At 46.3% G+C, this 24,394-nt stretch overlaps 1 protein-coding gene and 1 pseudogene across 1 annotated transcript; one reads left to right on the top strand and one right to left on the bottom strand.

Moving 5' to 3' along the window:
* The first annotated feature begins 4,470 nt into the window (after positions 1 to 4,470).
* EPB42 (erythrocyte membrane protein band 4.2) lies at positions 4,471 to 23,384 on the top strand. The gene is made up of 13 exons (XM_028126623.1): positions 4,471 to 4,669; positions 5,821 to 6,006; positions 7,038 to 7,271; positions 10,256 to 10,374; positions 11,768 to 11,872; positions 12,943 to 13,123; positions 13,504 to 13,642; positions 13,890 to 13,993; positions 14,779 to 15,021; positions 17,300 to 17,599; positions 20,515 to 20,681; positions 21,785 to 21,918; positions 23,174 to 23,384. The coding sequence occupies exons 1-13, from the start codon at positions 4,549 to 4,551 to the stop codon at positions 23,367 to 23,369; spliced, it is 2,229 nt and encodes a 742-aa protein (XP_027982424.1). The 5' UTR covers positions 4,471 to 4,548; the 3' UTR covers positions 23,370 to 23,384.
* On the bottom strand, positions 10,640 to 10,865 carry LOC114226512 (cytochrome c oxidase subunit 7C, mitochondrial pseudogene; annotated as a pseudogene).
* Positions 23,385 to 24,394: the final 1,010 nt, after the last annotated feature.

Genomic DNA, 24,394 nt, shown 5'->3' with positions numbered 1-24,394 from the left:
TGGTGGGAATGCAGAGAAGTTAGAACTCTTGTGCATTGTTGGTAGGCTTGTAAAATGGTGGAACCACTTTGGAAAATAGTATGGCAGTTCCTCAAAAAGTTTAAAATAGAACTACCATATGATTCAGCAATCCCACTTCTGGGTGTATATCCAAAATAATTGAAAGAGGGCTTCAAAGATATATTTGCAGACCCACATCCATAGCACTATTCACAATAGCCAGGAGATAGAAGCAACCCAAATGTCCATCATTGGATGAATGGGTATTCAGAATTCAGTATATTCATACAATGGAATACAATGCAGCCTTAAAAAAGGAAGAGAATCCTGTCACATGCTATAACACGAATGAACCTCGAGGACATTATGCTAAGTGAAACCACAAAGAGATAAATACTGTATGATTCCACTTATATGAAGTATCTAAATTAGTCAAATTAATGATATAGAAAGTAAATGATGGTTACCAGAGCCTGAGACGAGGGGGCAAAGAGGGAGTTGTAGTTTAACTGGTAGAGAGTTTCAGTTATGCAAGATGAAAAGGTTCTTGAGATCTCTCTCTTTTTTTTTTTAAAGATTTTTATTTATTTGTTTGACAGAGAGAGACACAGAGAGGGAACACAAGCAGGGGGGGGTGGGGGAGGGAGAAGCAGGCTTCCTGCGGAGCAGGGAGCACGATGCGGGGCTCGATCCCAGGACCCTGGGATCATGACCTGAGCCGAAGGCAGACGCTTAACGACTGAGCCACCCAGGCGCCCCAGTTCTTGAGGTCTCTTTCACAACAATGTAAACATACTTAACACTACTGAATTGTGCGCTTAAAAATGGTTAAGATGATAGAGGCACCTAGATGGCTCACTGTCCAACTCCTGATTTCAGCTCAGGTCATGATCTTAGGGTCGTGAGACTGAGCCCTGCTTTGGGCTCTGCATTGGGTGTGAAACCTGCTTAAGATTCTCTTTCCCCCTCTCCCTCTGCACCCCCCCCCGCCATGACCCTGCTTGAGCACGTGCTCTCTCTCCCTCTCTCTAAAAAAAAAAAAAAGTTTAAGATGATAAGTTTTATGGTATTTTCTACCACAAAAATTTTTTCTATGCTATTCCAACATTTATAACTTTATTAGATAAATAATGGTGATAACAATAGCATCCATAGCAATGTCAGCAGGAATAAAAATCTCCATTGATTGCCTAAAAACAAACAAACAAGCAAAACTGGGTTTCAGTCTCTGTAAGTGTTGGTCTATTTCCTATTAACTTTACTCCTGGGGAACAGTCCTTCAGGGGTCCCAGTTGAAAACCGGGTTGTTTATGGGGTCTGTCATTCCTGTCATTCCAACTCCAATTTTTATCCTCCAGTCCTATGAGCTCCTCAGAAGATCTCAGATTTTCAGGCTGTCATCTGCCAATTGTGAATCAGCAAACATCCTAAAGGGAAAAGTGGCATAATGTCAGGCTCACCTCTCTCTGCTTCTCTTCTCCCTGAGATCTTGATCCCTCAAATCCGTGCTGCCTTGATGCCTTCAGGCAGAGCTTTGAAATATTTTATTCAGTTTTTCTGGTTACTGTCAACAGGGGTGATAGGATCAAGCTAGTCTGCTCTATCTAGAAGCAGAAATCCTTGAGAGATTTTTTTAAAAAGATTTTATTTATTTGAGAGACAGCACGAGCAGAGGGGAGGGGCAGAGGGAGAAGGAGAGGCAGACTCCCCGCTGAGCAGGGAGCCCCAGGATCATGACCTGAGCCAAAAGCAGCCACCTAACTGAGTCACCCAGGCACCCCCCAGTCAGGCTTTTCTTTCCCTTGCAAGTTTTTGTTATTTTTCAAATAATAACAACATATTCTCATGATATAAAGATACTAAAGGATATACAGAAAGAAAAAAAAAAAAAAGACATACACCCAGGCACTGAATTTCCCTAGACAGAAGCAATAACTTTCCAGAAATACTCTAGGCAAACACAAGCAAATTCATACATATTCTTCCCCACATCCTTTATACAAAGGTAGCATATTGTTCACACAGCTCTGTACCTTGCTTATTCCATTTAACGATGTAGTTTGGATTGTTCCATACCAGCTTATGTAGAGCTACTTCATTCTTTTTCACATTTGCATGGTTTTCTACTGAATGCATGTCCCATAATACGTCTATCTAGTAGCTTATTTATGAATGTTTATGTAGTTTCTGATATTTTGCTATTGTAACTACCAGTACAATGGATATACTTGTATAAATTTCATTTTACATGTTCGATTATTTGCATTAGAATATCTAGAAGTGAAATGGCTGAGTCAAAAGTATAAGCACTTAGGTTTGGGTAAATATTATTTAATTTCGCTTAGAAAGATATACCAATTTAGGGGCACCTGGGTGGCTCAGTTAAGTGTCTGCCTTTGGCTCAAGTCATGATCCCGGGGTCCTAGGATGGAGCCCCACATTGGGCTCCCTGCTCAGTGGGAAGTCTGCTTCTTCCTCTCTCCCTGCCCCTCTGCCCACTTGTACTCTCTCTTTCTCTCTCTCAAATAAATAAAATCTTTTTAAAAAAATAAAAGAAAGAAAGCTATGCCAATTTACATTCCTACCAGTACTATAAGAGACTAACTCATTCCCCACACCATCACTAACTCAGAAAGTTGACAAACTATCTTGGTCAATCTGATAGATTGAAAGAAAGAAATGATATCCTAGGGTAGTTTCATTTTGCATTTCTATTAAATGAGGCTGGACATATTTTCATATATTTAAGAGACTCTTGAATTTTCTTTTCTCTCATATCCTTCACCCATTTTTCTATTGATTTATTGTTCTTATTGATTTGCAGGTATCATTTACATTAAGAAAAGTAACAATTTGTGTTACAAGTTCCAAACATTTCTCCCAATTTGTTGTATATCTTGTAACTTTATGGATTTTTCCAAGTAAAAAAATTAAGGAATAAAATTTATCTATTTTTTTCTTTATGGCTTCTGGGGTTTGAGTAATATTTTAAAAGGCCTTCCCCAGGCTGGCTTAAAAATAAGTCTATTATCTTTTCTTCTAGTACTTTTTGGATTTAATTTTTTACATTTAGAGTTTTGACCCATCTGGAATTTATTTTGTTGTATGGTGAAAGGTAGAAAAACAACTTTACTTTGCAAGCTAGTTGTCCCCAAACCATTTACTAGTGAATCCTTATCTTCCCCACTGATACAAAGTGCCATGTTTAGCCCATACTTAATGTGTACATTTTGGTCAATGTGCTTTTTCAAGTGCAGTGATATCATACTATGTTTTAATATCTAGGAAGCTAGTTATACTACATAAGAAGTTAGAAATGTAGCATGATGAGGCCCTACTAGATAGTAAAACATATCTTAGATGTTTTCATCTAAAACATCTTTATATCTTCTTAGATCTTTTTAGATTATATCTTATATCTTTTAGAAATTTCCTTTGAACCTTAGAATCAGCTTTTCTACTTTCAGAGAAAAAATTTGTTAGCATTTTTATTGGGAATGCACCAAACTTAAGAATAGGACTCTAAATTATCTTTTATAACCATTTTTTAGTTGATTCATGGTTTCCAGGTAAAAATCACATCATCTCCAAATAATGAAAAATTTACCTCTTCATTTCTCATGAAGAATCATTTTTGGGGGTGTAAAAAGGCAGCAGCTTCATTTCTTTTTTTTTTTTTTTAACATAACAAGATTCTTCAAATGGACAATGGTTCAAAGTTTTAAAAGTTGGTGTAAACAGGAGAAAAATTATCTTCCTACCCCCTTCTCTAACTCTCCTCTCCACAGGCACCCAATGTTCCTTGCAGTGTCTTTTATATCTTTCTACAGATAACTCATATGCATGCAGGCCAGCATAGCTGCCCCTGAGTGTGCTCCGGGTAGCACAGTCGTAGAAGCCCTAGCAAAAGCTGGCTTTAGAGGGCCAAAGAGGAGGTCCTTTCCTGTGTCTTATCTCCTCAGGGACTAAATAAGTAGAAATAGAAAAGACATAGGCCCTGAGTCCCAAGATAGTTCCCAACCTTCTCTGGAAGAGTGTCCCAGACCCGGAGGGCTTAGAAGAGCTGGGGCTCTGACTTCTACTTTTAGGACATTTATTTTTCACCAACAAATTCTACCTCCTTATCTGCTTCACACAGATGAATCCCAGACACACAGGTTCTCTCTATTACCAAAATAGCCACAAACATCTAGCAACTCGAAGCCCAGGATATGTTTAGGGCCTGAGATCTGGAGTTGGATGTGGGCCTCCTGCTTATGAAGTCATCCCTTCCAGAGTCTTCCAGTGTTGTCCAGGTAATATCTCTGAGGGTCTCTTGAGACCACTGAAGCGACAGGCTTAGAAGTTTCCTCTTAGCTTCTCTAGCTGGCAGATCTTCCCCCATTCCACCCCCTACTGCAGCCGGGCACAAGAGATAAAATGAAAAGGGTAACTCCCAGCAGCTGGCCCAAGAGATAGCAGTGGGGAGGGAGCAAGAGAACAGAAACATGTGTGGGAGCTCACAGGAGGAGTGGAAGGAAACTCTACTATTTACAGATTCTTAAGCCAATGAAAGTACCTCCATCATTTTCTCTTGGGACAGATCCAGAGAGGCAGCACGGAGCAACAGTTCAAGACAGGCATTTTCTGTGGACGAGTGGAGAAGAGCAGCCTGCAACCATGGGACAGGGTGAGCCAAGCCATTTCTCCATGGGGCTTACTTGACTCTCAGTAGCTCCTCCACAATAACGTGTTTTCATTGAGAAGTAGGATGGTGGTGGAGGTGTTGGTGGTGTGACTGGTGGGGGTGGTAGTAGGTGCTGCTGGTGGTGGACGTGATGGTTGGTGGGGCTATGTTGGGGAGTGGTACTGGGTGCTGTGGCAGTGGTAGCCGTGGTATGGCAATGGGTGGCAATATGGTAGGTTGTTGGTGGTAAATCGGTGGTCATAGTTTTGACAACGATGGTGACAGTTAACATGGATTTATAGCATCACAACCTGATTATTCTCACTGGATTGTGATACATACAGGAGATAACCCTGGGAAAGCATGAGGGTGTCATAGCCTCAAAGCTAAGTGGGAGAGAAGGGGAGGTAAGAGTCAGGGAATCCAAATACAAGGGGCAGAGGCCAACATCAAGCAAGAGAATAGGTATAACCAGAGGATGCAGAAAGTTCAGGGGCCTCTGCATAAGTCTGTTAGTATATTTACAAGACTCACTGTAAAATGAGAACGGCCTGATAGGCTGTCATAATACTCTCAGGCCCCCTCCTTGGAGAGCTTTTCTGGGCTGCATGGGGCCATGGGTTTGGTGAGCCTTTGGGTGAAAGAGCCAAGTATCATCTCAGGTGAGTTGGTTCTACTCTCTGGGCCTGACTCTTCCCGTCTTTAAAACAAGAGAATCGGCTCAGTGATTTCAAAACCAGCTTTAAAAATTATCTGTGTTTGAAGAATAAAGGAGTAGGGGTGAGCAAAATTCCAGGTTTTATTCATTGTTTTGTTTAGGGACCAGAAAAGAAGGTCAAGAATGAGGGCAAGCCCTGCTCTTACTAATAATAGTAATGGTCTCATTTAATGGGACTTCCTACGTGTCTGACACTGTGCTAAGTGTATTAATACATTAACTCATTTAATTTCTCCAACCCTGCAGGGAAGGATGATTATTCTAAGGAAGAGAAAACTGAGGCTCAGATGGTTAAATTACTTGCTTTAGGTGGCGCAGCTAGTATGTAAGTTGAGCCAAGGATTTGAACCTCAGTTCAACTCTGACTCCAGGGTCTCTCTTTTTACTAAAGTTGTCACATTTACCTCGTCTTCATGACTTCCCTTTCCCACAACAGCCCTGGGGATCAAGAACTGTGACTTCCAGGCAGCAAAAAACAATGAGGAGCACCACACCAAGGCCATCAGCTCCCAGCACCTCATTGTGAGGAGAGGGCAGCCCTTCACCATAATCCTGCACTTCCAGGCTCCGGTCTATGCATTTACATCCACCCTGAAGAAGGTAGCCCTCATTGCACAAACTGGTGAGTGGGGCAGGCCTAGACCCCTTTGGTGGCAGGATGGGGGGGGTTCTTTCTCCAGCACCTCCTCAGGGAAAAAGGGGCAAATGGCCCACAATGCATCTGAGCCTCAAGAAGTCCTGTCCACCTGGCAGGGCTGTGGTGAGGACGAAATAACATGCATAAAAAATAGTGTTTATTGGAGTGCCCGGGTGGCTCAGTTGGTTAAGCAGCCAACTCTTGATTTTGGCTCAGGTCATGATCACAGGTCCTGGGATCGAGGCCCTTCATGTAGCTCCGCACTCAACGGGGAATCTGCTTGAGGATTCTCTCTCCCCCTCCCTCCCCCTGCTCTCTCCTAAAATAGGTAAAATAAATCTTTTTTTTAAAAGATTTTATTTATTTATTTGAGAGAGAGAATGAGAGAGAGAGAGTACATGAGAGAGGGGAAGGTCAGAGGGAGAAGCAGACTCCCTGCTGAGCAGGGAGTCTGATGCGGGACTCGATCCTGGGACTCCAGGATCATGACCTGAGCCGAAGGGAGTTGCTTAACCAACTGAGCCACCCAGGCGCCCGGTAAAATAAATCTTCTTAAAAATCACATTTATTATGACTCAGAAGTTGCTGAGCATCATTATCACTAGGGGCTCCTTTTGGTTACAAATATATCAGTTTTGTAGAAAAGCCTGAATGGATCTCATCTAGGCTTAAGATAACATTTAATTGCTACTATTTATTGAATTTGTACTACATATCAGATACCAGGCCAAGTGCTTCACATGCAATATCTCATTAAGACCTCACATCCGTCCTACGAAGAAGGCGTACCACTCCGCCCATTTTATACACTATGGACCTTTTCTAGATGTGGGTCCATGAGCACTGAGAACTTGTGCTCTCCTATCACCCTTTACTGCCTCCCATTACTGGATGGACTTCTTCCATCCTCACCAAAAACCAATTTTCACCTGTTCCAACTTTATGATACTTGACTTTATTACTCTGAGTTGTGACCAAAAGGTCCAAATGACCAATTCATCTCCGTGTGACTGCAGGAGAGCACCCTTCCAAGGCCAACAAGACCCAAGCCATGTTCCCAATTTCCCGTTTGGGGGACCAGAAGTGGTGGAATGCGGCAGTGGAAGACAGACATGACCAGTGCTGGACCATCTCTGTGACTGCGCCCGCAGACGCCATCATCGGCCGCTACTCGCTCCTGCTGCAGGTCTTGGGCAAGAAGCAACTCCTCTTAGGCCAGTTCACAGTGCTCTTTAACCCATGGGCTCGAGGTGAGTTTGGACCTGAACCAGCCTGGGCTGCACAGGGACTCCAGGCATAGGAGCTGGGGCACAGCTCTGGCAGGAAGTGACTGCCCCAGGCCCCGGTGCACAGCTCCCTCTAAGGACAGCACCAGCACTGAGTTACTGTGGTACCTGCTCCCTGGATGAATGGCCTCTCAGACCCGGGGTCTGTGTTGGTGTCACCCTTGGCAGAAGCAGCCTGGGGCCTCCCCCTGAAAGGAAAGGCTTATCTCACCACCAAACCCTGGTGCCGGGTCGGGCTCTTTGGTCACAGGAGCTGAGACTCACTGAGATGACCCTGGGAGAGCCACTCTTTACTGTGACAGCACAGGGGCTGAGAACTGGAAAGTGGTTCAGGAATGGACACAACCTGAGGGACGGGCTTCCCGGTTTCTTCCCTGGGCTCCCATAGTCTGTGTCCAGGGTGAATCCAGGGTTTGCGGGACCTAAGGTTTATTTATATAATTTGGGGGACCCTCTTTAAGAAAAAGAATACAAAATTTTGAATTGCTCAGGCCTAAAGTGGTCTATGCTAGTGAAGGGCCCAAATCTTCAGCTTTATCAGCTCCACAATAAATCTGCCGTTTGGTTGTCTCTGCTTCTCTCCACTTGTATATTCTGTTCTTACTACTGGCTGCTGGGTCCTCTCCACATCAACCTAAGTATTTGCTAGAGTGGCAAATCAAACAGCCAGTGGCCTGTAGCTCAGCAGACTAAGGGTGGGCTTTCCTGAGATCAGGTGACCTCCTGCAGCCCAACCAGTGGCTACCTCTGGCAAAGCTCAGCCTTGGCTGTTGGGACTATTTCATTTTAAAAAGATCATCAGACGTGGTTGACATGCTCCAAACACGAGGAGGGCATCTCCTCTTCCTTCCCATTCTGAAGGTTGAGTCTGTCTTTCCTTTTTAAATCTGCCACCCCCACCCCCCCCACCTTACTCCTTGGGGCTTCCTGAAGCATTGCTTAGGGGGATGGAAAACAATTTGGATCAGCTTTCCCTCACTACCCAGAGACAAATGCAGAGCCTTTCTCTTTCAGGAGTTTCACTGCCAGCCTGAAGGGGCCCTTGTTATAAGGCAAGGCTGGGAGACAAAAGGAAACGTAGCGAAGCAGAAGAAATCTTCCCGGGTTCCTCCAGCCAGTTCCTAACTCCCTTTCTATGTGGCATCTGAAACCCAGTGGACTGCCTCTCTCCACGTTTCTTGCATGGGGTGGGGTTCTCCAGTCCCCCCTCCTTCAGATAGCCCTGCCTATGTTCAGTTCAGGCTCTTATTTCCTGATCCAAGGGGATGAGCAGGTAGAGCAACAGATGGGAACGAGTGTCCATTCAGGTGCAGCTGCCCCATGTGGGTAAATGTGGAGTCAGGGCCCCTTCAGCTGGGGGAGGACCCATGGCTCTTGACATATTTCCCTCCAAAGCTGAGGGCCCTAGTGTCCCTGCCTTGCTGACTCGAACCCACAACCAGAGCTAGGCCCTGGTGGGCCAGAGCAAAGACACAGCAAAGACAGTTCTGAGACCATGCTCGGTTCAGTGGGAACTCTCAGTCTTGAATCCATGCCGGGTTTCCTGTGTCTATGCTTGGTTTGACCCTGCCTGGGGAAGGCCTCTCTGTGTGAGTCTGTACGGAGATGTCTGCGTTGGCAGGGGTGAGTTATTGGCTCTGCTTCTCTGGGAGGTGATTAAGAGATTTTCAGATTATCCGGGACTCAGTCCATCTTAGCATACTTGGAGATGGGACTCTCCTGGACTCAAAAGGAAATTTTATATCCTAGAAAGAAAGTCCTATTCATAAGCAGAGAACTTTATAAAAGGGGCCACACCCTGGGGCGGAAGGGGAGGGTGATGCTACCTGTGCTTGATAAGGTACCTCCCAGAGCCCTGCAGAGCCTGGGGCCCAGCACCTCACTTTGAAGTGATTTTATAGAGAGTCTCAAGATGGAGGGGCAGGAGTCAAGGGCTCCTCGGGCACATGGTTCTATGATTTTAGGCCTCAGGTTCTTCAGGGCTTCCCAGATTTTTAATATCCTATCCTTCTGTTGTTTTGAGTACCCTCATCCCAGCAGATGCCTGGAGGGATAATCTGGAAAGCCTTTTCTCTTATTAGTCTCCAGGAACCAGCCTAAGCACTCTCCTCCCCCTCTCCCACCCCCACCCAGCAACAGCTGCAGAGAGAGACACTTGACAAACAGAGCAGGTCTCCCTGCCGCTCCCGGCTTCCTAGAGTGTCCTCCTTAAAGCCTACCAGCCTCCTCATGAACCCCAGCCCGACCCTGTGAGGAAGGCAGCAGGACAGGCAGGAGAGACTGTGGGAGTCTTAGACGTACTTGGACGCCCCCAGGGCTTCCACTGGCTTCTACCTCACCCAGCTCCACCATTCCCTCTGACCCTGTCTTACCAGATGCTCCTCTTCCTTTCTGCTCACCCGTCAATCTATGTTTGATCGTTTTTTTGTTTGTTTTTCTGACACACTATTTTTAAATTTTTTTTAAGATTTTATTTTTAAGTAATCTCTACGCCCAACATGGGGCTCAAACTTATAACCCAAGAGCAAGAGTCGCATGCTCTACTGACTGAGCCAGCCAAGCATTTGGCTATGAGATATAACAGGCCCACTGGGAAATTCCCTGGGCTGTTGCCAAATTCTCTTGGGCCAAAAGCACTCTGGCTGCCCATGTCTTCTGGGAACCAGTAGGCTTTTTAAGCTTGGCTTGTTCCTGTCTGTCTGGCTGACCATGAAGGACACCTTGGCTGACCCAGGGACTCTGACCCCTGTTCCCACTCTGCACCAGAGAAGAGTCTGGGTCCCAGTGGGGTCAGTGAAAAAAGGGAATTCCTCTCCAATTTTCATCATGCCCAGAGCTAAAGAGAAGGCCGGCAGCCAAACCTGACCTGAGCAGGGAGAACAGAGGCCTAGGTGTGGAGGGCAGGCCTAGCACCCCATAGGCCCTCATCCCGGCCTGCTTTTCACCAGAGGATGCTGTGTTCCTGAAGAAGGAGTCTCAACGCAGGGAGTACGTGTTGAACCAGAACGGCCTCATCTACCTGGGCACGGCTGACTGCTTCCACGCAGAGCCCTGGGACTTTGGCCAGGTACAGGGACCTCTGGGAAAGGATAGGGGCCAGTAATTGCCCCATAACCTTCGGTGTTCAGGCCAGACAGAGCTGGCCCGTCCAAAAGCCTTTAGGTTATGAGGCCATTTCTTCTTCCCTTTATTTTTTTAAGGATTCATGGCATAAGTTTATTTACAAACATATTGAGTATGTTGAATTCAAGAGTTTGATCCATTTTTCAAAGAGACTGCACCTCTTAAAATGATCTTTTTCACATCTGTTTAATGGATTAATTAAAACACCCTTATTTCTTAAGCAGTTAGTGTCTTACTACAAAATAAGGTGAAGCAAATCCAGATCCAAAGTACAGAGTCATCATAATTAGTAACTGCCACTTGTTTTCCACTAAAAATGGCCAATTCTTCCCTAGGCCCTCCTCATAGTGGCTTCTACAGACCACAGATGTTGTGAACCTCCAGATGCTCTGTCCCAACATAGCGCTCTTGGAAGTTCTGGGAAAGGTGCAGAGACCCAAGACGGAAGAAAGGGTGGCACCACACCGAATCCTCCTTTTTTCCCACCCTTGTTCCCTGGTGTATCAGTGAGGCTTCCTTTGGCCATTTCAGCTATGTGGTGCCTTTCTTTCCTCAGGGCCACGTCAGACCATCCTCCACAGCTTCCAGAGTTATCTTCCTAAGGGCCACAGCAAATCAAACCTCTGTTAAATCCCCACTGTTTTCAGGATAAAAACTAAATGCCCTGGCTTGACCCCTAAGGCCCTTCAGAGCCAGGCCACTGCTTTTCTTTTCTCAAGAGCCACCCCACGCTCCAGTTTCTGGCCATCCCCTGAACAGACAGGCTGAATATGCCTGGAATACCTTCCCTCCTTTATCAACCCAGAAAATTCCTATCCACCTTTTAAGACCGTCAGAACGTTTTCCTCAGCCCCCAAAGGTTAAGAGTGACTCTCCCCACTATGCCCTCTGCCCTGGGTTGGCATCTCTCCTAGAGCCCTGGCCATGTTGCTGAGATCTATAGTCTACAGGCCTGCATGTCCCCCTCTGCTCCCAAACTGTGGGTCCCTCAAGAGCAAACGCTGCCTTGGTCTCCTCCCCATGTGGGTCAGTGATGGCAGGAGCAGCAGGAGCACACAAAATGGGCAACAACAAAAATCAAACAATACAGCTCTGGTCCGCAAGGGCTCATGCCCTGTCAGGAAAGTCAGACAACAGAAAAGGCAAAGGATAGGACTGCACGGACACAGGGAACAGGGGGCACAGTGGGACAGAGGGAAAAGCCAGAACTGCCACGGGAGACAAGAAGGCAAGGCAGGAAGGAGTGGAACCTGAGTCTGGGACAAGGATGAGGTGATGGCAGGGGATAAGTACCCAACCTGGAGGCCCTTCATCACGGTCCTGTGTGTTCCTTCCAGTTTGAGAGCAGTGTCATTGACCTCAGCCTGGGCCTACTGAGCATGGACAAGCAGGTGGAGCAGTGGGGCAACCCGGAGCATGTAGCCCACATTTTGGGTGCCTTGGTGAGTGAGGTGGGGAGTGGGGGGAGCCTTCTGCCGGAGCTGCCTACATTTACGGCCCTGGAAACCTTCAAATCGCAAATGGTCCATTCCTCCCAGGATGTGGGGGTCAGTTCCTGGAGAAAGTCTGAGTGAGGAGGGAGGACAGTAGCATCCACAAGGGAGAGAAAAGCAAAGGGAAGTATCATCCCTCGGGACCCAAGCCAGGAGGACTAAAACTGGCCTGGAGTTCCTCAGAGCCCTCCTCCCTCCGTTGCCTCCTCCCGTCAGCCCAACCTGCAGGCTTAGGTTCATGGGAAGGAGGGGGTAGGGTCTATCTTGCCCAGTGTTTGCCGCTCACATGGTTAATTGTTTTCATTTCTAAGTTATTCCTAAGAATATACAGACCATGAAGGTAGTTTGGTAGCTTCCTCCTGTCCCTTAATGTCCTTTCTGGGGAACCATGAGTTCCCCATTTCAGCTTGTGCCTCTGGACTCCCCTCTGAAGAGGTGGAGGACGACAAGGTCAACCTTGAGGAGGAGGAAGCTGGGGACAAGTGGGCCTTGAGGCCCTGAGAGCAAATGCCCTCAAAGGAATCAGGGTCAGGCAAGTGAAGGAGCATTGAAACGAGCCCCCAGTGAGAGGCAGCTCTCTTGCTCCTCTTATGATGTATGCTTTGCTTGCCAATGTGGTCCACAAACCCCTGGCTTCCAGAGGACTAGATAAAAAGGAGAATTTGGGGCACCTCAGATGGTTAAACGTCTGCCTTCGGCTCAGGTCATGATCCCAGGGTCCTGGGATCGAGTCCCGCATCAGGCTTCCTGCTCTGCGGGAAGCCTGCTTCTCCCTCTGCCTCTCTCTCTCTCTCATGAGTAAATAAATAAAATATTAATAAATAAATAAATAAATAAATAAATAAAAGAATTCCCCAGGCCCCACTCCTAGAGATTATAATCCAGTGGGTAGGGTGAAGCCCAGGAGTATCCAGATGATTCTGATACAAGTGGGGTCTAAGCCCTCCTTACTCCCTGCCCCCCTCCAGAGGCGGTTCTGTCCTGGGCCCCACATAACATCCACACATTTCCACAAATAGCTGCATGCTCTCAAGGAGAAGAGTGTCCTGCCCACCCCACAGACCGCTGCTGCTGCCCAGGAAGGGGCCTTGTTGAGCAAGCGCCGGGGCAGTGTGCCCATCCTGCGCCAGTGGATCACAGGCCAAGGGCGACCTGTGTGTGACAGTCAGGCCTGGGTGTTCGCCGCAGTGGCTTGCACAGGTACAGAGCTGGCTTGCCTGCCGCACCCCCAGGTCACCCTGGCTCCTGTACAGCGTGCCTGCCCTGCTTTTGGGTTGCCCCACGGCTTTCGCCCTGACACTTTCCCTGCCCTTGCCCCAGCAGGAGTAAGCCCCGGTGCTCTGTTGTACATTCTGTAAGCCTCGCCCTGCTGCATAAACTGTCTGTACCTCCTCTCTCGGCCTTTACGCATCCTGGGCCTGTGGGTCAGTCCTATATGCCAGGTGCCCACGCCCCTCCTCTTTCCACAGTGTCAGGTGGCACTTCAGACCATGCCTGCCCAGAGGAGACACTGAAAACACTAGCTATACATACCCAGGCCTCCCTGGCATCCCCTGACTCTCTGGCCCCCTCCCACGCAGTGCTACGATGCCTGGGAATCCCTGCCCGCGTCATTACCACGTTTGCCTCAGCCCAGGGAACCGGCGGCCGCTTGTTTGTAGATGAATACTACAATGAGGAGGGCTTTCAGAATGGAGAAGGCCAAAGAGGCAGAATCTGGTGAGAAGCCCAAGTGGATGAGGCCCCAGGCATGGGAGGGTTCCAAATCCACAAGGTATAACCTCACGGCACCCCCTACACACCCTGAGCGACCCCAGCACTGAGGAGGCCCTCAAGACTCTTGTAGGCAGAATGCTGATGGTCAGTCGTGGCAAGTCTCCCGCCACCTCCCCTGGGAGTGTTGCAGCCACTTTTACAGTGTCCTCCACTTTTTTTCCCACTTGAATTACTCTTTTGGTACCTTCAGGATCTTCCAGACTTCCACGGAGTGCTGGATGACCCGGCCTACTTTGCCCCCAGGTTATGACGGATGGCAGATTCTGTACCCACGTGTTCCCAGTGGAGGTGGAGGTAAAGGCTGGGGGTAGGCCCAGTACCATCCTGGGCTGCACAAAGCTATACAAGCAAGAAGTCCCTCGAAAACAGGAGCAGCAGGAGGTCCAAAGGGGGTCCGCATCTCCTAAAACAGGAGAAGTGGAAGGAATGATAGTGGCCAGCAGAATGCTCACCTGAAGCCAGCAGGCTCAAGGGAACAAAGGCGTTAGCCATCTAGGCCCAAGGCCATGGGGAGACTTGCCCTACCTCGGAGCAACGGGCAAGGAAACAGAGTCTCAAGGAAGGGTAAAAGGTCTTAAGATAGCTGGTGGATGTGCTGGGTTAGGGGCTTGTGGCATGGGATTTCTGAGGTTCTGGATATGGATAAAGAGGGTATCAAGATAGGCTCAAGCTCAGAGAAGAAATCTTCAGGAGCCATAAAAGGATTGTTCTTCCTTTCTCAGCAGCTGAATAGTAATAGAGCCTGGCACATAGTAAGTGCTCAATAAAGGTGACCTATTCCTATCATATCCATAGCAGAGCTGGCTAAGGAACTCCCGTTACTACGGTCCTCTGAGGTTCCACCTGTCCAGTTTCTGAGAGGGCTCCTGCCACAAGCCATGACCAAAAAGTACTGTCACTAAATAATTGTGAATTTCACCACTGCAATGCCCTTTCAGAAACTGCCTAGTGCCCACCTCTGACCTTGATCTTGGGGGAGGGAAAATAGTGTATAGGATGGGGACAGAGGTTATGCAGCTCTGACTCAGAGAGAGGTCTGGGTATGGTTCCTCTTGCTCACTGACCTTCTTCTCCCTCAGTTCTGGGGTCCTGTGATCTGGCCCCTGTCAGAGCAGTCAAGGAGGGGACACTAGGCCTGACCCCTGGAGTATCAGACCTTTTCGCCGCAGTAAATGCCTCGTGTGTGGTCTGGAAGTGTCGTGAGGATGGCGCACTGGAGCTGACCAATTCCAACACTAAGTATGTTGGCAACAACATCAGCACCAAGGGTGTGGGCAGCAACCGCTGTGAGGACATCACTCAGAACTACAAGTATCCTGAAGGTACTGGGCAGGGGAGGGCCCCAGGCTTCTCAGCACCTGATATGCCAACAGAGGGGAAGGGATGGGCCAGAAAGATGCAGGCCAGAGAGACTCACAGTCTTCTCCTCATCATATAAAATAGGGCTTTTTAACCCCATTTGATACTCAACATTTTGGGCCAGATAACTCTCCATTGTGGGGGCCTGTGCATCATAGGATGTTTAGCAGCATTCTCAGACCATATCCACTAGATGCCAGCAACCCACCACAACAGGCTGTGACAACCAAAAGTCTCCAGATGTTTCTAAAGGTCCCCTGGGGGGCAAACTTGCCCCCAGTTGAAAACCACTACTATAAAACAACACAATTAATACCAAGCCCAGCTGCCAGATGTTCTCCCTCTCTCCTTCTCACCCTCTCTTCCAGCACCCCAAATCTGTTCCTTCCTCCATATTGATTAATGGCATCACCGTCACCTGTTTGTCCAAACAAGAAGGCTTGCACCTTCTTCAACTCTCCCTCCTTCACTGCCCCACTTTCTCTCGTATCTGTTTCCTTATCTCCTTCTTCACTGCTTATAGAAAATTCAGGGCCTCAACATCTCTTCTCTGCAGCATTTTAACAGCCTCCTAACTGGACCCCCTAGGTCCAGTCTCTCCATTATCATTCCCTTTCCAACTTAGATTCCAGAGTGAGCTTTCTAAGACACAAAATAATGTTACTCCCTGCTCTAGAATATTCCATGGCCCCCACTGCCCTTGGAATAAGTCCATTCCTTCACTTAGGAAGATGTGAGTCCCTGCAGATCTGTCCTCAGAGTCAGTATGACTTGTCCAAAAGCTTGCTCTCCCACCATTCAAGGGGCAAATGCATAACACTTGAAGAACTGGAATGACCTGGAAGAGACATGTGATATCTGCAGTGGATCTGCCCAATGTAGACCTTTTCTTTTTAAGTTTTTATTTAAATTCCAGTTAACATACAGTGTAATATTAGTTTCAGGTGTATAATGATTCAACACTTCCATACATCACCCAGTGCTCATCATGACAAGTGCCCTCCTTAATCCCCATCACCTGTTAACCCATCCACCCCACCCGCCTCCCCTCTGGTAACCACCAGTTTGTTCTTTATAGTTAAGAGTGTTTCTTGGTTTGCCTCTCCCTCTTTTTCCCCTTTGCTTATTTGTTTTGTTTCTTAAATTCCACGAGTGAAGTCATAGGTATTTGTCTTTCTCCGACTGATTTATTTCACTTAGCATAATACACTCTAGCTCCATCCATATCATTGCAAATTGCAAGATTTCATTCTTTTTCATGGTTGAATAGTTTTCCTGTGTGTGTGTGTGTGTGTGTGTGTGTGTGTGTGTGTGTGTGTGTGTGTGTATCACATCTTCTTATTCATTCATCAATTGATGGACACGTGGGCTGCTTCCATAATTTGATTAGTTGTAGAAAATGCTGCTATAAACATCAGGGAGCATGTATCCCTTTGAAATCATATTTTTGTATTCTTTGGGTAAGTACCTACTAGTACAATCGCTGGATTGCAGGGTAGTTCTATTTTTAACTTTTTGAGGAACCTCCATACTGTTTTCCAGAGTAGCTGCACCCATTTGCATTCCCACCAACAGTGCAAGAGGGTTCCCCTTTCTCCACATCCCCACCAAAACCTGTTGTTTCTTGTGTTGCTGATTTTAGCCATTCTGACAGGTGTGAGGTGGTATCTCATTGTAGTTTTGATTTGCATTCCCTGATGATGAGTGATGTTAAACATCTTTTCATGTGTCTGTTGGCCATCTGTATGTCTTCTTTGGAGAAACATCTATTCATGTCTTCTGCCCATTTTTTAATTGGATTATTCATTTTGGGGATGTTGAGTTTTATAATTTATTTTGGATACTACCCTTTATCAGACATGTCATTTGCACATATCTTCTCCCATTCCATAGGTTGCCTTTTAGTTTTGCTGTTTGTTTCCTTTGCTGTGCAGAAGCTTTTTGATGTAGTCCCAATAGTTTAATTTTGCTTTTGTCTTGCCTCAGGAGACATATCTGGAAAGAAGTTGCTATGGCCAATGTCAAAGAAGTCATTGCCTGACTTCGAGGATTTTTTTATGGTTTCAGGCCTCACATTAGGGCTTTTTTTTTTTAAGCTAAATGTGGCTTTAGAGGGTTGCAGAGTTCTTGTGACTTTGGCATTTGAGTAGCAGTGGGTAAATGAATCTTAATCTTGGACTTTTATTAGAAGGGTCTATACCCCCTGGATAAAAGGCCTGCTTTGTCTCCTCCATTCTTCAGGATCTCCTCAAGAAAAAGAGGTGCTGGAGAAAGTCCAGGAAGAGAGAATGCGACATGAAAAACACAGTGGCATCCATCCTCCCAGTCTCAAGACTGCTGAGCCTCTATACATGTTCTTGGAAGCACCCTGCTCTGTATACCTGGGAGGGAATGCCCAGTTCTCAGTGAGCCTGGTTAACCCCAGTGACCAGGAGAAGGCAGTGCAGCTGGCATTTGGGCTGCAGGCAATATACTACAATGGCATCCTTGCTGCTGAGCTCTGGAAGAAGAAGCAGTCCCTTATGCTCGGTGCCAACATGGGTAATTCTATGGCCTCCCAGATATCCCCAAACCCCAGCTCCCACCCTGGGAGGCAGCAGCCATGGGGCACCCCTGAAGGTCTGAAGAGGTGGCTTAAAGCCCCTGGTGTGCCGTTTCTCTGCCATTCAACACATATTTATTGAGCTTCACACAGACCAAAGCCCCCGTAATTTCAATTGCAGTCAGGTAAGTTAACAGACAATGGTAGCAGTTAAAGAAGTGTTTGATAAGGTGAACAGAATACAATGGCAGGGGAGCATCTCACCCAGGTAAACAGACTGCACTGGGTCTGAAAGGACAAGTAGGAAGGGCAGTGACAGGCAGAAAAGTGCATCATGACTATTCAAGGCAGAAGAACATATGCACAGGTTCTTCCTCTCCCCCAAAGTCCTACTTCATTGGTCTGGGGTAGGGTCCAGGCATTGGTACTTTTTATTTTTTTAATTTTTATTTTTTTTAAAGATTTTATTTATTTATTTGAGAGAGTGAGAGAGAGCACGAGAGGGAAGAGGGTCAGAGGGAGAAGCAGATTCCCTGCTGAGCAGGGAGTCCGATGTGGGACTCGATCCCAGGACTCCAGGATCATGACCTGAGCCGAAGGCAGTCGCTTAACCAACTGAGCCACCCAGGCGCCCGCATTGGTACTTTTTAAAAGCTCCCTATGTTATCCTAGGGTTGAGAGTTCCTGGACTAGAGCAGTTGTTCTCAAACTTTGCTGCCTATCAGAATCACCTGGGGAAGTTTGATGCTCAGCCTGCATCCCCAGACCAATTGAATCAGAAACTTCATGTTGGACCCAAACATCAAAAATGATTTAAATTCATCGGGTGATTCCAATGTGCAGACAAAAGAGAATCAGTGGACCGGAGCTTGTCTACATTATTCCAACAGCCTCCTAACCAGCTCCCCTGCCTCCAGTGTCTCCACCATGTTCCCTTTCTGCGGGGGGCGGGGGCTGGATCACGCAGGGCTTTGTATATCATGCCAAGGATTTTGAGTTTTGTTCTTTGGGCAGTGGGAAGCTGGGGAAAATTTGAACTAGAGGGGCCAATGTGATCAGAAATTCATTTGAAAAAAAAAAAAGTTGTTGTCAGAATGGAATGGAAGAGGTCATATTAGAATAATGACTCTCAACCTTGGCTCCATGTTGAATCACCTGGGGAATTTTAAAAATACTGCTTGCTGCCTGGGTCTCACTTCCAGAGTCAGATATTATCGATCTGGTGTGTAGCCTGGCACTGGGACTATTTTCATAAAGCTCTCTCTATGATTCTAATGGGCATCTAATGTTGAGAACCACTGGATCAGAGGTTGGAAGGTTTTGTAACAAGTCAAAGCATGAAGGACAAATTAGACTAGCAGCACTTCAAATGAAGACATATTAAGGAGGTAGGCTAGATTGGACTTGTGAATATGTGTGTGTGGGGGGGTGGTGAGAGTGTTGCTTCCTCTTTAGGATAGGGAAAATGAGGAAGAGCAAGTATGTGGAGAAGGATGATGAGTTCTGTTTATGGCATGTTGGGTTTGAAAGCCCATGAGACATCCAAACAGAGATGGCTAGTAGGCAGGTGGAAACCTAAACCTGGCATTCAAAAGAATGGCTTGGGTTGGAGACCAGATGTGTGAACCCCAGCACAGAGGGGGCTGCCAAGAGTCAGGGCATTGATGAGCTCCTGGGAGTGGAAGGATTGTGAGAAGAGGCTGAAAGGGGAACCCAGGCAGCACCAGCATGTAGGATGCAGGAAGGAAAAGAGCAGGGAATAAGGGAAACAGAGAGGTCAAAGAGAGGAAGGAGCACCCAGCAGGGGCAGGAGAGTGGCCATGAGATGTCAAGGTTGAAAAGCAGATGCTGAAGGAGTGGTCTTACTGAGAAGTGACGGCAAAGGCCAGCTTCCTGGGGGCTAAATTGATGGAGAGTTGAGGAAGCGAGACATCATATACAGTCCTTCCTGGAAGAACAGACTGAAAAAGGAGACAGGCTGAGTGGTAGTCAGCCAGGGACACTGGGTAGAGGAAGGGTGGTTTTTTTGCTTATTTAAGATGAGAGAGCAGAATCTGCTTACATGCTGAGGAAAACAATCAACAGAGAGGGAAAGCCTGAAGCCTCGGGAAAAATGGGTTATAACTGACGGTGCAACCCTGGGGGGACATGAGAGGCAACTAGAATAACTGTAGCCTACTTTTGGTAGACACAGTGTTAAGTGTTCCATACACACAGTCTCATTTACCCTTACAACCACCTTCTGAGGCAGCAGCTACTATTATCCCCACTTTACAGATGAGGAGACCAAGACAGAGAGAGGTTACATAATTTGCCCCAGGGTTAACGAGCAGGCAGTGGTAGGGTCAGGATGGGGCACAGACTTGAAAAGCGGAGGGTTTACTTGGGGGAGGGAGGACATCTCATCTTCATGGGGGTGGTAGGAGCAGGGGTAGATGACTATGTCTGCGGGCTGGGACTGGGAACATGAGCTTGAGAAGATTCCTAGACAATGAAAGATGCCTTCATTTTCTCGGCAAAAGGAGAAAGCAGAGAATAAGAAGGAACTAAGGGCATATATTCAGCAACAACTGTGTGGCAGGGTCTGAGATAAGCACTCAGTATCTCATTTAACATAAGCCACCCACCAGGTAGGTGTTATTAGACAAGGAAGCTGAGGCCAGAGAGCTTAACTTGTTCTAGTTTGCCGGGGCCTTCAACAACCCCACTGAGGTGGTCTGTCAAGAAAGTTGGAGGCAGTGATGGTGGTAGGGAGTGGGGTCTTGACTGAGTTCAAGTTTGAAATTGCTAATGAGAAATGAGGCATCTTTCTGGCTTCAGTGAGATACAGACTCCTTTGCATTGTGTGTAATATTGCCTGTTTCCAGGGCACACACCTTCATGATTTGCACTGACTCTGCTTGTCCTGTTTCAGTTAACAAAACCATCAAAAACCTGGCCTTCTTCCATTTTGAGCAAAGCCCACCAGAGAACAGCTTCCTGAGACTCACTGTCATGGCCACGGCAACACAGTCTGAGCGTAGCCTTAGCTGCTTTGCTCAGGAAGACATCGCCATTTGTAGACCACACCTTACCATTGAGGTAGGCACTAGTCTTTCCCCAGATCACTCTCATTTGCTCCCATCTCAGAAGGAATCAGAGCCCCTCAAGCTTCAGGGAAACAACTATGCTGTAGGATTACCAGAAAATGCTAGATTGAGAGCTCCTTCTCTTGAAAGAGATGGTTTCTTACATATGCTATTAAGGTTTACATCTTCCAACTTCTTTTTTTGGTTACATAAAGATTTTAAAAATCAGGGCCTCCCCAGTTGCTTCCTCCATACTTGGATAATACTAGCCTACATTTATTTAGCAATTTATACATATGCCAACGTATTTTCACCTTCTTTCTTTAATACAAAATCCTTGTGAGGTAGAATTATTCATATTATTCAGATGAGGAAACAGTCCTAGAGATTATCATACCCATGATCATGAAAACAGGATGTTTTAGAGGCTTATGGCTCTTGATCTAGTCCTCTATCCACATGTCTACCCTGACCAGAATGAATGCGATCTGGTCCCAGCCCTCAACGAGGTTATGTTATAGTTAAGTAAATGAGACACAATGTTAGGTCTTTTATGTAAGTGCTTCAATAGAGTACAAAGTCACTATGGCATAAGTGAAGTAAGGGGATTAATTTCAGCTGGTGGTTTTGAGAAAGGCTTAATAGGAGGAGGCACTTATGCTGAGCCTTGAAAAATAGGTAAGCTATAGTGCAGAGGTTGGGGAAGGCCATTGCAGGCAGAAGACTGAACAGAGAGGCCCCAAAGGGAGTCTGAGAGGGGTGCTGGGATGTCATTTAGTCAAGGGAAGTACAGGTGAGGCTGGAAAAGGGGATTGGGGTCAGACCATGAAGGGCTCTGAATGCCAACCAAAGCTGAATTCTGAAGACAATGGGACCCCCTCCAAGGTTTCTAAGAGGAGAGGCACCATCAGAAATGGCCATGGATGAATCAAGGCAAGGGTAAGTATAAACGCAGGAAGACCTGTAGAGGGCTAAAGAAGTCAGGTGTGGAGTCTGGGTCCGGATGGCAGACAGGAGAGTAACTGAGGAGAGTACAGGGAGGGTGCCTAGGAGGGGAAGCAGTAACTGTAGCCCTGTGCTCTTTGTATCTGCTCCAGATTTTGCCTCTTCCCACAGATGCCAGAGACAGCAGAGCAGTATCAACTTCTTAAGGCTTCAGTCCGCCTCCATAACTTCCTAGATGCTCCCATGAAAGACTGTGTGATCTCCCTCTTTGGAAGGGGGCTCATTTACAGAGAGAGGAGGTACAGGTAAGAGACCACAAGCTTCTTGGGGCACCTGGGTGGCTCAGTTAAGCATCTGCCTCCAGCTCAGGTCATGATCTCGGGGTTTGAGCCCCACATCTGGGCTCCCTGCTCAATGGGGAGCCTGCTTCTTCCTTTACTTCTGTCCCCCCTTCCCCACCCGCTTGTGCTCTCTCTCAAATAAAATCTTTAAAAGAGAGAGAGAGACTACAAGCTTCTCATCTCACTGAAACATCTCAACTGGTCAGAAAGGCAGGGACCCAAGATTAATGAGATTTGTCTGCAGAATGATGGCAGAAGTCCACACTCCCTCCAGCAGTACAGGAGTTTCTACCATTTCTCCACTTTTCTCCATTCTTGGCAATACTCAGCTTTTTTTCCAGTCTAAGAGAAATAAGGTAATATCTCATTATTGTTTTAATTTGCAACTCTTCATATGTTTATTACCCTTTTCTGTTTCCTCCTCTGTAAAAGATTTCTTTTTATCTTTGCCCACTTTTCTTTCGGTTTCTGCTTTTCCACCTTGTTGATTTATAGGAGTTCCCCATATGAGTCCTTTGTTGGTTTCAGATGTTGCAAGTATCTTCTTTCATTATCTCTTCTTCTCTCACTGTGTCCACCACATTCTTTGTTGAAAACACAGTATACAGTTTAGAGTTCATGCTGCCTACTCCTGAAATACCTGGTAGTTGTCTTGTTATTCAGCCAATGCCTCAGCCTTATGAAACTAAATGAATCACTCTTGCCAGTAAGTTGAGAGGATGGACTGCCAGCATTTAACTACATTTTTGTGGTATCTGAGATCAGCTGTGGGGGAAAGCTCAAAGGAAATCTGTGCTACTCCTGTTGTTGGTCCACAAGTAGGCTGAAAGGTTGCTGATAGGATGCCAAACACCACCTGTTAACATACTGACATCTTCTGTGTATGTCTACTGTACCCTTACAGCACTTAGCAATGTGAGGGGTCCAAAACCATAGCCCTCCCAAACACACCCCGGTACTACTACCAAGAGTGGGACCAGACTGAAGTCACAGATGATAAATTACAGAGGTAGCTTGGAAACCCTTAGAATAGGATGTTTTTCTTCCTAACCATGTAATCATTTGCCACAGGGAGGCTCCCTAAAACCTCCTGTTTCAACAGCAAGGTACTTAAATGTTTATTTCTTCACAGTTCACCTCTTCAAGCAGGGAAGAATCAGTCACTGGGACTAGCAAAGCAATGGGACAGAACTACCACCTGCCTTTTCCTTTATTTCAGAATAGCTTCCGTGTGGCCTGGAAACACCTTGTACACCGAATTCCAGTTCGCACCGACACAGGTGGGGCTCCAGAGGCTCACTGTGGAAATGGACTGCGATATGTTCCAGAATGTAACCAACTACAGAAACGTCACTGTGAAGGCCCCTGAACTTCCCGCTTCAACTTCCAATAATCAGCACATAATTAAAGTCTGATGTTGATAACATGAACTTGGTCCACTAGAGAAATATGAAAATTATTAGGTATATAGAAAACAGGCCCTAGGAGAAAAAAAATAAAAGAACTGGACGCCTTTTATACAAAGTTATCATTTTTGGGGGTTTACGTTATTTTGTTGCTTTGGCACTCTCTCAGTTTGAATTTAGTTCCTTCTCTTTATGACTTTTATTACAAGTATAAAATGGCACTTGATAAAAGTAAATTAAAACTCATTTGACATAAGGAATTTCAACCCAAGTACACACTAATTGCTCAGAGAATGACTGCTGTGGTTATACCTAAAAAGACCCTGGGGACATCAGAAAGGCAGATGGGATAAGTTACACCCATGCAAGGAAAAGGACTGGCCTTAGCTGTTGTGGAGATCTGCAGTACGGGCATAAGGGCTAAGTCAGGTCACCGGAATACACACCATACAGGTTTACCTTGCTTTCCAATATGTGATCTTCCAGACCAATGCAAAAATATAATTAATCCATGATTGTGCAGAAGGATTAACTGAAAAGGCCCTTAAAACTATATAAACTCTTATACATTTACAAATTTTTGATGTATAAAAATTTTGTATTTACGTTTCGAAATAGATGTAATGTATAACAGAACAGTAATACAGGTATGCATAAGAAAAACAAATCTGTTCTATAAAGTGGACAAACCTAACAAATGAACTCAATACTAAAAAATAATTTTGGAGGCATGGATGGAATAATATTCAGAAGGACTTAATGATAAGAACAATGATATGTAACTGCTGAAGCACTCAGAGGAGCTTTGAAGTCATCAAGTCAGGTGTTGGGTACCTGGGTGGCTCAGTCAGTTAAACATTTGCCTTTGGCTTAGGTCATGATCCCAGGGTCCTGGGATCGAGTCCCACACTGGGCTCCTTGCTCAGCGGGGAGTCTGCTTCTCCCTCTGCCCATCCCCTCTGCTCATGCTCTCTCTCTCAAAATAAATAAATAAAAATCTTAAAAATAAATAAAAATAAAGTCAGGTGTTTTTA

The sequence above is a fragment of the Eumetopias jubatus genome, unplaced genomic scaffold, assembly GCF_037043125.1.
Source record: "Eumetopias jubatus isolate StellerSeaLion01/CBP00866 unplaced genomic scaffold, mEumJub1_p1.0 scaffold_7, whole genome shotgun sequence".
Lineage (NCBI taxonomy): Eukaryota > Metazoa > Chordata > Mammalia > Carnivora > Otariidae > Eumetopias > Eumetopias jubatus.
This window is presented reverse-complemented; position numbering and strand designations above follow the sequence as displayed.